We start from the raw sequence: 12719 nt of genomic DNA on the forward strand, positions 1-12719 counted from the left end.
TGGATTCTGGAAGAATAGCCATCTCTTCAGCCCCAAAGGAATGCTTTGAAAAGTGAGACTCCTGGAGATAGTCCCTCTTCATCCAGCATAGCTGTCTTGCCTCTTGCCATCTCCGGCCACACAAGTCATTCTCCTAACTGCCACCACCTTTCTAAGTATCAACCAGCATTAAACCTGCACTAGCTGCTTTAGGGTCTTCTTTACTTTCTGTAAATTTGAAAATGTGGCCCAAAAGAACACTTGACTATCTTTAAGACAGAGATGAAACTTAGCACGCAACTGTGAGCAAGCTTCGGTTAGGTAATGGTACTTGATGACACTTGTGTTCAACCCAGTTTATTGCTTTAAAAATCCCCTGCCTGGGTGAAAACTTCCAAGCTACACAGCACCATTCAATGACACTCTCAGGGCATGCCCAGTGGGAGATTTCCCTGGATCCGAAAGCACACACTTTCTCCAGCGGCTGTCAGTGAAACTTGGGTCTTGTCCTACTTGTCCAATTTTGATATAACATGCTATCAACCTACCATTAAGTTAAATTTGCTCATCAGAAGCTAACGATCTTACTGCCTCTCCAATATGCTGAGGGAATTGTTTGCCCAAAGTGCAATAATGCTCATAGCTGTGTATCAGAAGCATTTGGGCTTAAAAAAAAAAAAAAAATTCACTGCAGAGTCTCAAACATCCTCATGGGTATCTTACATTGGCACTTTCAAACTCAGCATTCAAATGAACATTTTAAAAAAATGTACCCAGAGGTCTCTGGATGTCTGCTATGAGGGGACATGCATCCTAGCTTTCTCAAAGACAAATACACAAGTTAGACTCATTCTATAGGAACCAATTAAGTAGGCCAAGGAGCTGAAGTCTTTATTATACTTTTTTTTTTTTTTTTTTTTTGCTCTTAGATTTTATTAGTTACCAAACATGAGCTCTACTGCTTCTTCCTGAGGAGTGGGGAGAATAGGAAGGAAAAAACCGGCATCGGCAGATGGAGTGTCAATTAGTGAGGGATGAGGCCAGACGCTGCTCTTTCAAAAATATATTTTCTTCTTGGCTGAAAATCCTGCAAATGCAAGACCAGGCAGCAGCAGGACACGGGCTGTCTTTTAATTAATTCCTAATGGAGCCAAATAAACTCTTCCCTCTAAGATATGAAACAGGGTCAAGGGGAACCGTGATTTCCCCAGAGTTCAACACGGACAAATGCCCTCCATCCCCACTCTCTGCCCCTTGCCAGTTCCCATCCTGCCATCGGTGAGAGGAGCTATTTTAAAACCTCTGCAATCACCAGTGACCTCAAGCCCGACTCTACCCCTTTTTGAGAGCCTTGCCATGTCATACAGTTTGGCTTCAAATATTTCCTCTTCCTGCCTCAGCCTCCTGAGTGCTAGGATTAGGCTGTACCACCGTAACCAGCCTTCTGGTGCTCTTGAATTCAAGTGGTACAGCTCTCACTGTATTGAGGCTGTTTGAATGTGATTGTCCAGAAGTCTAACCCAAAGTCAGTTTGCCAGTGACGTAATCCCAGCGTACACAAGTAGCTGCTTCTCTATCTTCATTCACATTCACGCACACACACATGTACACACACACATTTCCCATATGTACACACATATACCTCCCTAAAATACCTTTTCTTAAAGTGAGTTAAGTGACTGGAAACTATGTTGCCGGTAAGAGATGACAATGATTATGGTAACAATTCCAGAAAAATCAATCCTGGAATGGCACAGGTTCCCCAAACCATTCCTCCTGTGTTCAGTTCAGACAAAGCTGCCACCCTGGGAGCTGGCACAGAGTCTTGAGTGTTCCCTGGGATTTCTCAATCTGGAGGCATCGTGCAGGCAGCAACCCATATTTAACTGCACGCCAAAAGATAAGTGCAAGCAACTGGGTGTCAGGAGTGGGAATTTTCAGTCACTGCGTTCTCTAGTTAAGTGGGTGAGGGTAAAGTTTGGGCTCCTCTTCTATCAGAGGTGGAAAGAGGTGACAGTTTTTTATAAGGCTTATACCACAGCTAAAAATGACTCCTCCAGCAAAGTATGAATAGTTCCTTTATAAAAATAGGACCATGATTTTGAAAAGAGCCAAAGAAGTCATGTTCTAACACCGTTTTCTTTCTTTCTTTCTTTTTTTTTAAAGGTATTCTGCTTAAGCAGAACAAGATACGCCACCTCCATACATCCCTCCTTCGTCTGTCTCCACCCGTCGCCAGTCATGTCCCTCCTTACAGTGTTCTTGGGACCAGGAATGTTTGAGCCACCTAGGGTTGGGGGGAGACTCGGGGAGCCCTGCGTGATCAAGCATGCTAGAACTGCAGAGTGCAAGATCAGTTTTCTTCTGCCAGAATCTCTGGGTGTTCCTTCCAGAAGGCATCCCCAATGAGATCACAGTTCAAGGCCACCACCCGGGTTCTGGTCCGAGCCACGGTCTTCTTTTCCCCTTCCATTTCTGCTGGCAGCCTAATTTCTTGTGTTCTGACTTCTTCCACCTATAGGCAAAAGACAGAACAGGGACAATGTTGGGGTGGTGGTGGTGGTGGGGAGGAAGGGAGAGAGAAACAGGGATGTAAAGAGAATTATGGGAGAAATTCACCTTTTTAGTTGATATGCCACTGACCGTTAGTGTTTTATGTAATGGCAGGGTCGCCATCTCTCTAAGTAGAAATACATTTAGTCTGGCATGGAGCACACACCTTTATTCCCAGTACTTGGGAGGTTGGCAGATTTTTAGTGGGTTCAAGGCTAGCCTTTGAACACTGAGTTTCAGGCCAGCCAGGGTTACACAGTGAAACCCTGTCTCAAAAACTAACAGAATCATCCAGCACTGTTAGTGCTGTGGCTGCAGATCTGTGGTAGAGTTCCTCTCTAGCATATGTGAGGCCTGGGGTTGGCCTTTGGCAACACAAAATTTTCAACAAGTCTTGGGAAAAGGTTACTTTACTGTATTTTGAAAAGTGATTGTGATGGTCGGTTTTTATGTCACCTTGCCACAAATTAGAACCATCTGAATAGGAGGGCTCAACTGAAGAATCTTCCAGACTGTCTTGATATGGGGAGACCCACTCAAGGTGTGTGCACAGTGTCTTCCAGTACCAGAACCAGCTTCCACTGTTGACTAGGGACCAGCAACCCCAGGAGCCTCGCAGGTTTCCAGTGCCAGACTGGGACTACTGAGCTAGTCAGTCTGGTGGACTGTGCAGGTACAGGGTTCCCTGCCTATCTGGTGTGGCACGGCCCCTGAGGGATGTCTGCCATTGCTGAGGCCTAAGAACAAGGCAACTAATGGGTTCTTACCCTCCTAGGTGAGAGACAATTGTTGTTACTATTTTAGTCTAAGTTGATTTTATATATATATATATATATATATATATATATATATATATATATACACACACACACACACACATAAGTATATATAGATATATACTTATATAAATATATGTTGCTATTCATCCTATTGCTCTGTTTCTCCAGAGGCACTAATACAATGGGTTTGGGAACAAAGGAGAGATTTCTTTTTATAGTTTGCAATAACTACAGACCTAAAGGTAACTTTCCTCTGCCTGGATTAAGTACCCAAGGCTGTACTAATAACAAACGTGTAATAGAAGGGTAATAAGAGAACTGAGACTGCCAGTGGGATGCGTTGTGGCTCTCAAGGGGCCCTTTAATCCTTCAAAGCACTCATTCATAAAATACTAACATGAAAAGAAATGAATTTAGAGAAATAATTACACCTATGGGCCGACAGCTGAGAAAATAATGGTGGAATTACGTACATATAGAGACATCCCAGAATATTAAGGTAAGTATGAATTTCTGGGAAATCTAATAAAATTGCTCAAAGTCAGAGGCTCTGATCTGTTCCCCCCCATGCCTGTTTTACGGTATCTCTCAGCACTAAGAACGTCAGCTGTCCTGAAGGGATGAACCCATGCTTCATCCAGCATAGGAAAAAGTTGTTGTTTTTAATGTTTTGTGAATGCAAAATAGGTGTGCCACATGCACACTGTGCCCAAGGAGGTCAGGAGGAAGCGTTGGACTTCCTGGGACTGGAGTTATAAATGGTTGTGAGTCATCATGTGGGTGCTGGGAACTGAACCCAAGTCCTCTGGAAAGGAGCAAGTGGTTTTAACTGCTGGGCTGTCTCTCCAGCTCTATACACTACCCATTAAAAGGGTTTATTTGGTATGGGGACACAGAAAACAAGTGCACAAATGTAAAATTCTGGGATGCTATTTACATCTGCTGTAAGAGATTCCAGGCCACTCCTGACTGATGAGCATTCAAACTATTCCTGTACAGTGCCTTCTTTTGGAAACTATATGTATTGCATATAGGTAACCAGTGCCGTAGCCCCACATGGGATGGTGGGAAAACAGAACCAGGGAGGGACTGGGGCTCCCATGACCTGACCACCATTTACCTTTTGCCACACCAGCACTGTCCCTTTCCTGTACATGTGTGGCTCATTGTTGTAGTTGATGTGGAACTCAGAGAACAGAATCTCATTCTTGTCTGCCGTCAGAGTTCCCTGAGGAAACACAGAGAAAAATCTCAGTAGGTCTCTTACCTTCCCTTCCACCGCCAAGGGGAAGGACTGTCGGCGCTCCTCTTAATTACTAATAAATTTCATTTTAATTAACATTCAGATCACTCTATTTCTGAGCCACACCCCAGTCCCTAATATTCTAATCTAGGTGTCTGCCACCATAAAATCCCCTTCTGCTGTAAACCCTGGCTGCACTGCCCATACTGTGTGGGATTAGTAGGAGCTAACAGGAAAGATCAACTTTGTGTGCATATCGACTCGGTGTTGATATTTCTTACTTGATCACAATGTCATCTCCGTTACTGGGTAGAAAACATAGACAAAGGCTATCTTTACTCTACTGTTTTGTTTTGTTTCTCTATGTAGCCCTGGCTGTCCTGGAACTCGCTCTGTGTAGACTACACTTGCCTGAACTCAGAGTTCTGCCTGCCTGTGCCCCCGACCTCCGACCCCCAAGTGCTGGGAGTATAGGTGCGCGCTACCACTTGCCCATCTGTCTTTACTTTTCTAAAAGGAAGCAAAATCTGAGTTTGGTTCTACCTGGACATGGCTGCTGGCATTCCCACTGGTGTTAATATGTAAGCCTTCACCATTGATACTATCAGTAAAGACCACGACTACCTTAGTAATCACGATGTAGAAGACACTGTCTCAGGACCTGTCTCAGGACATCACCTCACTGAAGAACTAGTCATCCCACAGGCAGCAGAGTTCTCCAAGAAGGCAGGCCAGTACTTATTCAGCACAGACCTCTCCGTGTATTTGAACACATCAAGGCATGTACTTTCTATAAGCCTAGGAGGTAAGAACTATTACCCTAAACTTTCCTAAAGAAGAGATACACAGAATAGGGCTAGATGACTGTCAGCACTGACTCTCACTTTATTCGGGGAGATTAATAACAGGAGTCTAACAGGGAAGAGAATTACCAAGGGCTAAAGAGAAAATCACATGCACTGTCTAAAGAGGGGAGGAACCAAGATGCAATCACAGCCAAGTGTAACCACGCTGGCAGAGTGGCCCCAGGAGAAGTAATAACCAACTCTGCTGACCCCAAGCAAGGCACGAGCTTCTGCTGCTGAGAGCTTCATATCCTTTCCAAACATAGCTGCAAAGGAAGCTAAGGAACGAAGGGAACATTCCAGAAATGCTAAGAGTGACCAGAGCAAATGTCCTCAACTGTGTTTCTGTTGTAGGATCTTTATACCTTTAATCTCTGCTGGGCTTGGACTGGCGTTAGTCCAGACTGCTGGATAAGGGCCCAGAAAACTGTATTATAAAGATTATTGATGTGACCTGTGAGGAAAACAAAATAACATTTATATGTACTGATCTTATTCTTATAAATGTATAATATTGTATATCATAGTATATCACTTTGTTTTACATATAGACTACTTATGTTTCCAGGAACATCACATCCCAGCTTCTCTCCACTTTAAAGTACAAGGATCTCAGAGACAGTTAGTGGCTTCTCAGTCTGCCTACACAGGGAACAGACAGGGAAAGGGATAGGCACGTAAACTAACTTCCTGAAAACAACTTCACATGGTCATCTCAGTAATGCCTAATGCAAATCTGTTCATCCTAGCAACAGTTGCCAAGGTAACTCCAGGGGAATGGCAGGGACTGTGCAGCTTATGACTTCATGAGTGTGCCACAAACCAATAAGGGAGCTGCAATCACACAGGCTCTGCATGAATGGAGTGGAAATGCAGGCCTGCCTTACCTTCTGAAGAAACAGTGGCTAAATGGGTAAGAGCTCTTGCTGTGCAGACTGGAGGACCTGAGACTGGGTCCCAGCACCCGTGTAAGAAGCTGGGCATAGCCACGTGCGCCTGGAACCCCAGAAACCCCAGAAACCCCAGAGCTGTTCTAAGAGGATCTCTGAACCCCAGAAACCCCAGGCTGTTCTAAGAGTATCTCTGGGGCTTGCCGGCTGCCAGACTTGCTCCAGGTTCAGTCAGGGGATGAGACAGAACAAAGTGATGGAGCAGGACAGCCCACTTCTTCCTCTGGCTCTGCAACACTTGTACAGGCAAGTGCACATAAGCACATGCATGTACACATGCAGTAATATACAAACCATGCATATATGCAAACAACTATAGATAATTCTCCCATAAAAATCTCCTAACTTTTCAAATATTGTTAACCAATGAGTGTGTGAGAGTTTGGTGTAGTGGGACACATCCTCTAACACAGGCTCTATAGAGTAGGATTGGAAGTCAGCCTGGGCTATAAAGAAAGGCTATTGAAAGGAAAAAAACCAAACAAACAATTTTTAAAAGATGCTTGACTCTACTCCAACAATGTACTAATGAGGCAAACTTGTATGAGACCCACAGCTTTAAAGTACGAGTTTGGTAGATTTGATTCAAACCGTGTACTTGGTACAACTTACAGTCTGCTTGTCGCCAGCTGAGGTAGTCCTTCAAAGTCTGGTTGCTAGGATACAGCACGACTCTTCCGTCAAACCCTGGGGGGTACCGAAGGGGCTGGTCCTCAAAGTAATCCCGCCAGTAAAACACAAAACTGGAGGCGAACTGGGAGGCCACGAGAGTCATGAACTTACTTGTAAGACACATTGGGTGGAATGAGAAAAGAGAAAGTATTTGGTATTAATCCCATGCCAAGATTGGACCTACAGATACAACAGAGAGATTATACAAACCTCCCAGACAGCTAGAAGATAAAATATATTCAGCTAAGAGAAACTTTTAATATGTTTTGAATGGGGTCAACCTCTACTTAATCTACTTACTGTCTTAGGATTAGTATTCCTGTGATGAAGCACCATGACCAAAAGTAAGTTGGGAAGGAAAGGGTTTATTCAGCTTATACTTTCCCATCACTCTTCAGTACTGAAGGAAGTCAAGACAGGAACTCAAACAGAGCAGGATCCTGGAGGAACAAGCTGATGCAGAGGCCATGGAGGGGTGCTGCTTACTGGCTTGCTTCCCATGGCTTGCTTAGTCTGCTTTCTTACAGAACCCAGGACCACCAGCCCAGGAAGGGCACCACCCACAATGGGCTGGGCCCTCCCTTACCAATCACTAATTTAGAAAACGCCCCAAAGTCTTGCCTGCAGCCTGATCTTATGAAGGCTTTTTCTTAATTGAGGTTCCTGCCTCTCAGATAATTTTAGCTTATGTTAAACTGACAAAAAACTAGCCAGCACGCTCACTAACACCAAATTTTTCTCCATAAGACTTGGTATACATTTATAATTCAAGATTTTCTTATTGTTGTTTTGTGGGTATGGTATTGTTTTAAGTCTTGGAAGAAAGGGGACCATTATTTTGAAAACATACCAATTCATCATATAATTTGATTTGCCAAAGAGTTTCAATATACTACCAAATTCAATATAGGATGGATCTCCTTAGTTAAAAAGTTTAAATAACTCTTTAATACCTGGAAAGAGTGACCCTGCAATGCTACCCACAAATCACCAATACTCTATTTTTCCTAGTCTCTGCTTATCGTCTAAATATTCAGTAGGTCAGTCTGGAGGCCGGATTGACAGGATACAGAAGGGGAAGAATTAGATAAAGAAAGCATCTTTAAAAGAAAATACACAACACAAGAACTTTCAGATCTCATTGGAAGGAAACAGTCAAATTAGGACATGTGCACTCTGTAAATGCAGCCTCACCCACAACCTTTAAGATCTCAGCTGTCGTCATGAGAAACAGAGGAACAGACAACGGTAGAGCATCCTAGAGGAGACTGGTTTTGAAGTTCACCTGGCTCTTCTTTTGAACCAATTGCTCCTTTTCCTGAACACAAAGCTGTATTCGTCACTCTGGCCGTATGCAATCACAATGTCCTCCAGCTCCTCCATTACTGTCTGGGCACATTTGGTCATGAGATGGAGGGCCCGACTGTCATTCGGTTTGGCAAAGTTGTGCTCCTCGGCAAACCTTCACAGAGGAAAGAGAAGGGCACAAGCGGTGGAGAGTCTGTCATTACCAACACCATCCACAGAGGCAGTTAAGAGAGATGGAGGGATAGCTCAGTAGGTAAACTGTCAGGACCAAGTTCTAGCCCCAAAACAAAAACACAGGGTGGGGGCTTGGTGGCACCTGCTTGTCATCCCAGTGCTGGAGAGGTGCAGGCAGGATTCCTGGGGCTAGGTGACCACCAGGCTAGAGTATCTGGTGAGTTCCAAGGAAGTTCCATGAGAGACCCTGTCTCAAGAAAGACAAGGAGGACAGCTCTGAGGGGTGACACCCAACGTTGACCCTACACTTACGCATAGGCATATACAAAAAAACAAGCAAACAAATTTTTCTTTCTTGCTTTGACAAACTGACAAAAAGGGATACAACTGCTAGGCTCCAACCCACTTTTCTGTGAAGTTTCACCTTTCTGGGTGAACTGAGAACACTATTACCTTATCAGGTTGTATTACTGATTAGGAGATCGAAATGCTCTTACTAAGTGCTCAATAAACATTACTATAGCTCTATGAACTTAAACAGCTACATAATGGTAATATCTAATAACATAGCCCGTTATCGAAATTAAGTCCCCAATCTAGTGCAGTCAGTCCATGTAATATGAAGGTGACATTGAGAAAGGGACATACTATCAACTCCTGACCACAGTTAGGCTTATGCAGGCCTCTTAACTCTCAAAAGTAGCAAAAGGGTCGCACATGTGGCTGAAGTTTAATTAGTGGACCGAGAAATAACACCACCACCCCATACACATACACACACACACACACACACACACACACACACACACACACACACACACAAAGCTCTTGCAAACTGGTTTCAGCTAAAGTAGCATGGGTTTTTCATCAATTACAGTACCCAGCTCCTTTAAAATATCTCAACCAGTAAAGTCGGATCTTAGCAAGTCCTTCAGGCGACGCTCAATGCTGAGTGCTCATTGGCTGTCGCGTTACCCCGGTAACTACGAAAGGCGCACTTCCCGGAAGTGCGGGCGCACCACGCGGTCCCCCGCCCCTCCAGCTCACCGGTGGAAATTCCGGCCGTCCAGCCGCACCACCACCCAGCAGTGCGGCAGGCATGTGTCCTGAACCTCAAAATTCCGCACGTACTCAAACTTGCTCTTGGCCATGGCCACCCCCAAACTCAGGCACCGTCTCAAAATAACGGAAGTAGCAGCCAAATCGCAGCCAAGCCTCGCGGTGCGGAAAGCCCACATTCCCCATAGGGAGGCAATGGACGGGCTCCACCCCGGAAGTTCCTGTCGCTGTCAGAACCGCTCTAGCCACAGTGGAGGTTTCTCTCTTGACTCTACTGCCTTCAACTCGGCTGCCAGGCGTGTTCTCCTGGGCTGTGGGTGTCTGCTCCCCGTAGGCAGCAATCACAAGCTATCAGACGTTTTGTGACCAAGTTTGAAAGTGTCGTTGTGACCTTTTTGTCTTGTACTTCTAAATAGCATTTATAAAGCATTTCTAAGTAGCATTTCTAAATCCCTTGTTAAGATGAAATACACTAAATTACCACTTTATAGCTGGGGGATCGGGGTGGGGAGGATCTTCTAGATTCTTCTAGGTAAAGTTTAAACAAGGAACATAAAATAGAAATCGATCATCTGTAATTTTGGATTTTCTTCCATTGACCCTGTGTGTTTTTTCTAGAGTTAGTTACTGGCTGTTCCAAAAGTATGGTATAAAACAAAGAAAGAGCCAGCAAGACAGCTCAGTCTGTAAAGATGCTTGATGCCAGGTGTGATAGCCTTGAATCCTGGAAGCCACATGGTGTGTCCTTCCTTTACCAGAGGCAGGTTACCCTGCCATATGCCATTAGGTGAATTTAAAATTTGTACTCATCACTATTAAAAGATTTTGTATGTGTGTGAGTTTATGTGCATCTTCATCAATCCCTCTTCATCTTAATTTTTGAGACTGCCTTTCACTGAACCTCACTGGTTGACCTAGAATTCATTAGATGGCCAGCAGGTTTGAGGGAGCCTCCTCTCTCTGCCTACCTAACACTGGGGTTGATGGGTATAAGCTTCCACATCCCACTTTATATGTGAATGTTGGGGATTTGAACTGGGATCTCTACACTTGCCTAGCAAACAGTAATTACAGAGCCATCTCCCCACTCTTGAACTCAGGATAGTTTTAGAATGCATTTCCCAGCTTTTCCCACTGGGCACAGATGAAATGGTACTCTGAAAGTAATAGGCATACAATTTGTGGTTGCTAGCACCACTCTCCACTAGAGTACACTCCTAGAAGAAGTGACTGCCTCCTAGTTAGATGTGTCACAGAAAACACAAAATGAGACTGGGACACGTGTTGTGGCAGAAGGGAAAGAAGTGCTAGGAGTAATAAGATGATGTGACAAAATGAGCCCAGAGGACTAGTGCTGCCACTGAGCAAATCTGAGGTGATTTGAGTGTCAGTGAGAACAACAGTGACTGATTATCATGTATGGAATAAGTGAAGGCCCAGGCAACATGGCAATACTCAAAGAGAGGAAAGCTCGTGGGTAGTATTGGAAGTATTGTTGCACTAACTTCTTAAACTGGCAATTGATTATTAAAGGGAGCAAGGCCTTTTTCTTGTCTCTTATATAGAACTACAGTTCAGTGCCAGTTGATGAGGGGAAGACTTTTTACGAAAGAGTGCCAACTGGTTTCAAACACAGAATGGTGGGCTCAGAGAATCAGTTTTGGTTTTTTTGTTTTGTTTATAAACATCTTTGAAGTGATTAATTCAAATATGGATCACTAATGAATGCTAAAGTCGTGATCTCTAGAATTAGTGAAAGACACCCTATTTTGGTGGTATTGGCCCTCAGATTGTTTGCTAGTCACAAGGTGAAAAGCACAGTCACAAAGGAGAGCACTTGCCACCTTCAGCTGGTCTTCTAGGGAGTGCTATAGATTTTGCTAAAATCAACAGCCACTGGAGATCCTGGGCAGTGCGGCATGGCAGACACAAACAGGATTGCTTACAGTTGACTCAAGTATTACAGTTGACTCCAGTGGGCCACAGTCTTCCCCATAAGTTAAACTCGGAGGATACCCTTGAAATTGCCAATTAACAGGCTGCTCACAGAATCTTTTCAAGTGTGATCCAGGCACTAGTATATTTCCTTTTTCTTAAAAAATTTTCTTTTTTTAATTACTTGTTTATTCATGTGTACCCAAGGAGACCGGTGTGTGTGTGTGTGTGTGTGTGTGTGTGTGTGTGTGTGTGTGTGTGAGAGAGAGAGAGAGAGAGAGAGAGAGAGAGAGAGAGAGAGAGAGAGAGAGAGAAGAGAGAGAGAGATTACTTGGAGCTGGAGTTACAGGTGGTTGTGGGACCCCCAGATGTAGGTGCTGGGAATTGAACCCGAGTTCTCGGTAAGAGCACCAAGTGTTCTTAGCCAATAAGCCATCTCTGCTATGCCTCTTGCCTGTCTTAAGTGACTTTAAAACTTAAGAAAAAAAACATAGTAGAAATACCGCACACTAGGATAGTTTAGCATAGTTTTGAGTAGTTGTATTGCATAGGTTTGTGTGGAGATGTACAGCAAATCCTAGTAATGACTTTCCCAGAAACTCCCACTTTCTTTCCATCAATTTATCTATCAACCCCTCAGTGGTTCTGTGGTGGTTTTGGGGTTTCCAGCGTTCTGTGAGTTGAATTCAGACTTTGTGTTTACTTTCCTGGTTTCTGCCACAGATAAGGTAGGATTCACCATGGGAGTTCTAGGGACTCGGGCTACCATCGATGCTCTACCGTATTTGGTTTATGAATGTTTTTACTGGTGTGTGGTGATTAGACAAAATAATGGGTTTCATTTTCATCCATGCATGTAACATACTCTGGTTATATTCATCCCCCACTATCCTGTCCTAGTTCTCACACATATAATCTACCTGATCTCATTGCCGTTGTGGGTAGTATAATCAGGCTCTGCCTTAGCCTGGGAGCGGCTACAGAGCTACTAGCTCCTCCAGGCTCTGCTTTGTTCCTCCCAGCTTAGCTCCAGGATTGACGCCACCAGCATTAACTGGCTTCTCTTTTCTACCCACCTTTGCTCCTGGAAGAGCGGAGTGTTACCAGCCCACTCCCAAGACCCTTGAATCCGAGGATAAAAGAAACACTGCTCTGTTCTTTAGAACTTGCCTGTAGGCACAATTGCTGGGCGAAGACAACTCTTGCCTGGAAATTCTTGCCC

At 44.2% G+C, this 12719-nt stretch overlaps 1 protein-coding gene across 2 annotated transcripts; it reads right to left on the reverse strand.

Annotated features, from left to right (window-relative positions):
* Window positions 1–946: 946 nt before the first annotated feature.
* Window positions 947–9764, reverse strand: Thg1l (tRNA-histidine guanylyltransferase 1 like). 2 transcript variants are annotated; one of them, XM_021213056.2, is made up of 7 exons: window positions 9551–9621; window positions 8646–8750; window positions 8307–8483; window positions 6962–7131; window positions 5765–5853; window positions 4432–4539; window positions 947–2494 (listed from the first exon to the last, which is right to left on the reverse strand). In XM_021213056.2, exons 2-7 carry the CDS (start codon window positions 8654–8656, stop codon window positions 2333–2335), a joined length of 717 nt encoding a protein of 238 aa, XP_021068715.1. In that variant the 5' UTR covers window positions 8657–8750; window positions 9551–9621; the 3' UTR covers window positions 947–2332. The 2 variants fall into 2 exon arrangements, with proteins under 2 accessions (XP_021068715.1, XP_021068714.1); XM_021213055.1 differs by lacking the exon at window positions 8646–8750 and having other exon boundaries at window positions 2041–2494; window positions 9551–9764.
* Between the last annotated feature and the right edge of the window lie 2955 nt (window positions 9765–12719).

Source organism: Mus pahari, chromosome 14 (genome assembly GCF_900095145.1).
Source record: "Mus pahari chromosome 14, PAHARI_EIJ_v1.1, whole genome shotgun sequence".
NCBI classification, from domain to species: domain Eukaryota; kingdom Metazoa; phylum Chordata; class Mammalia; order Rodentia; family Muridae; genus Mus; species Mus pahari.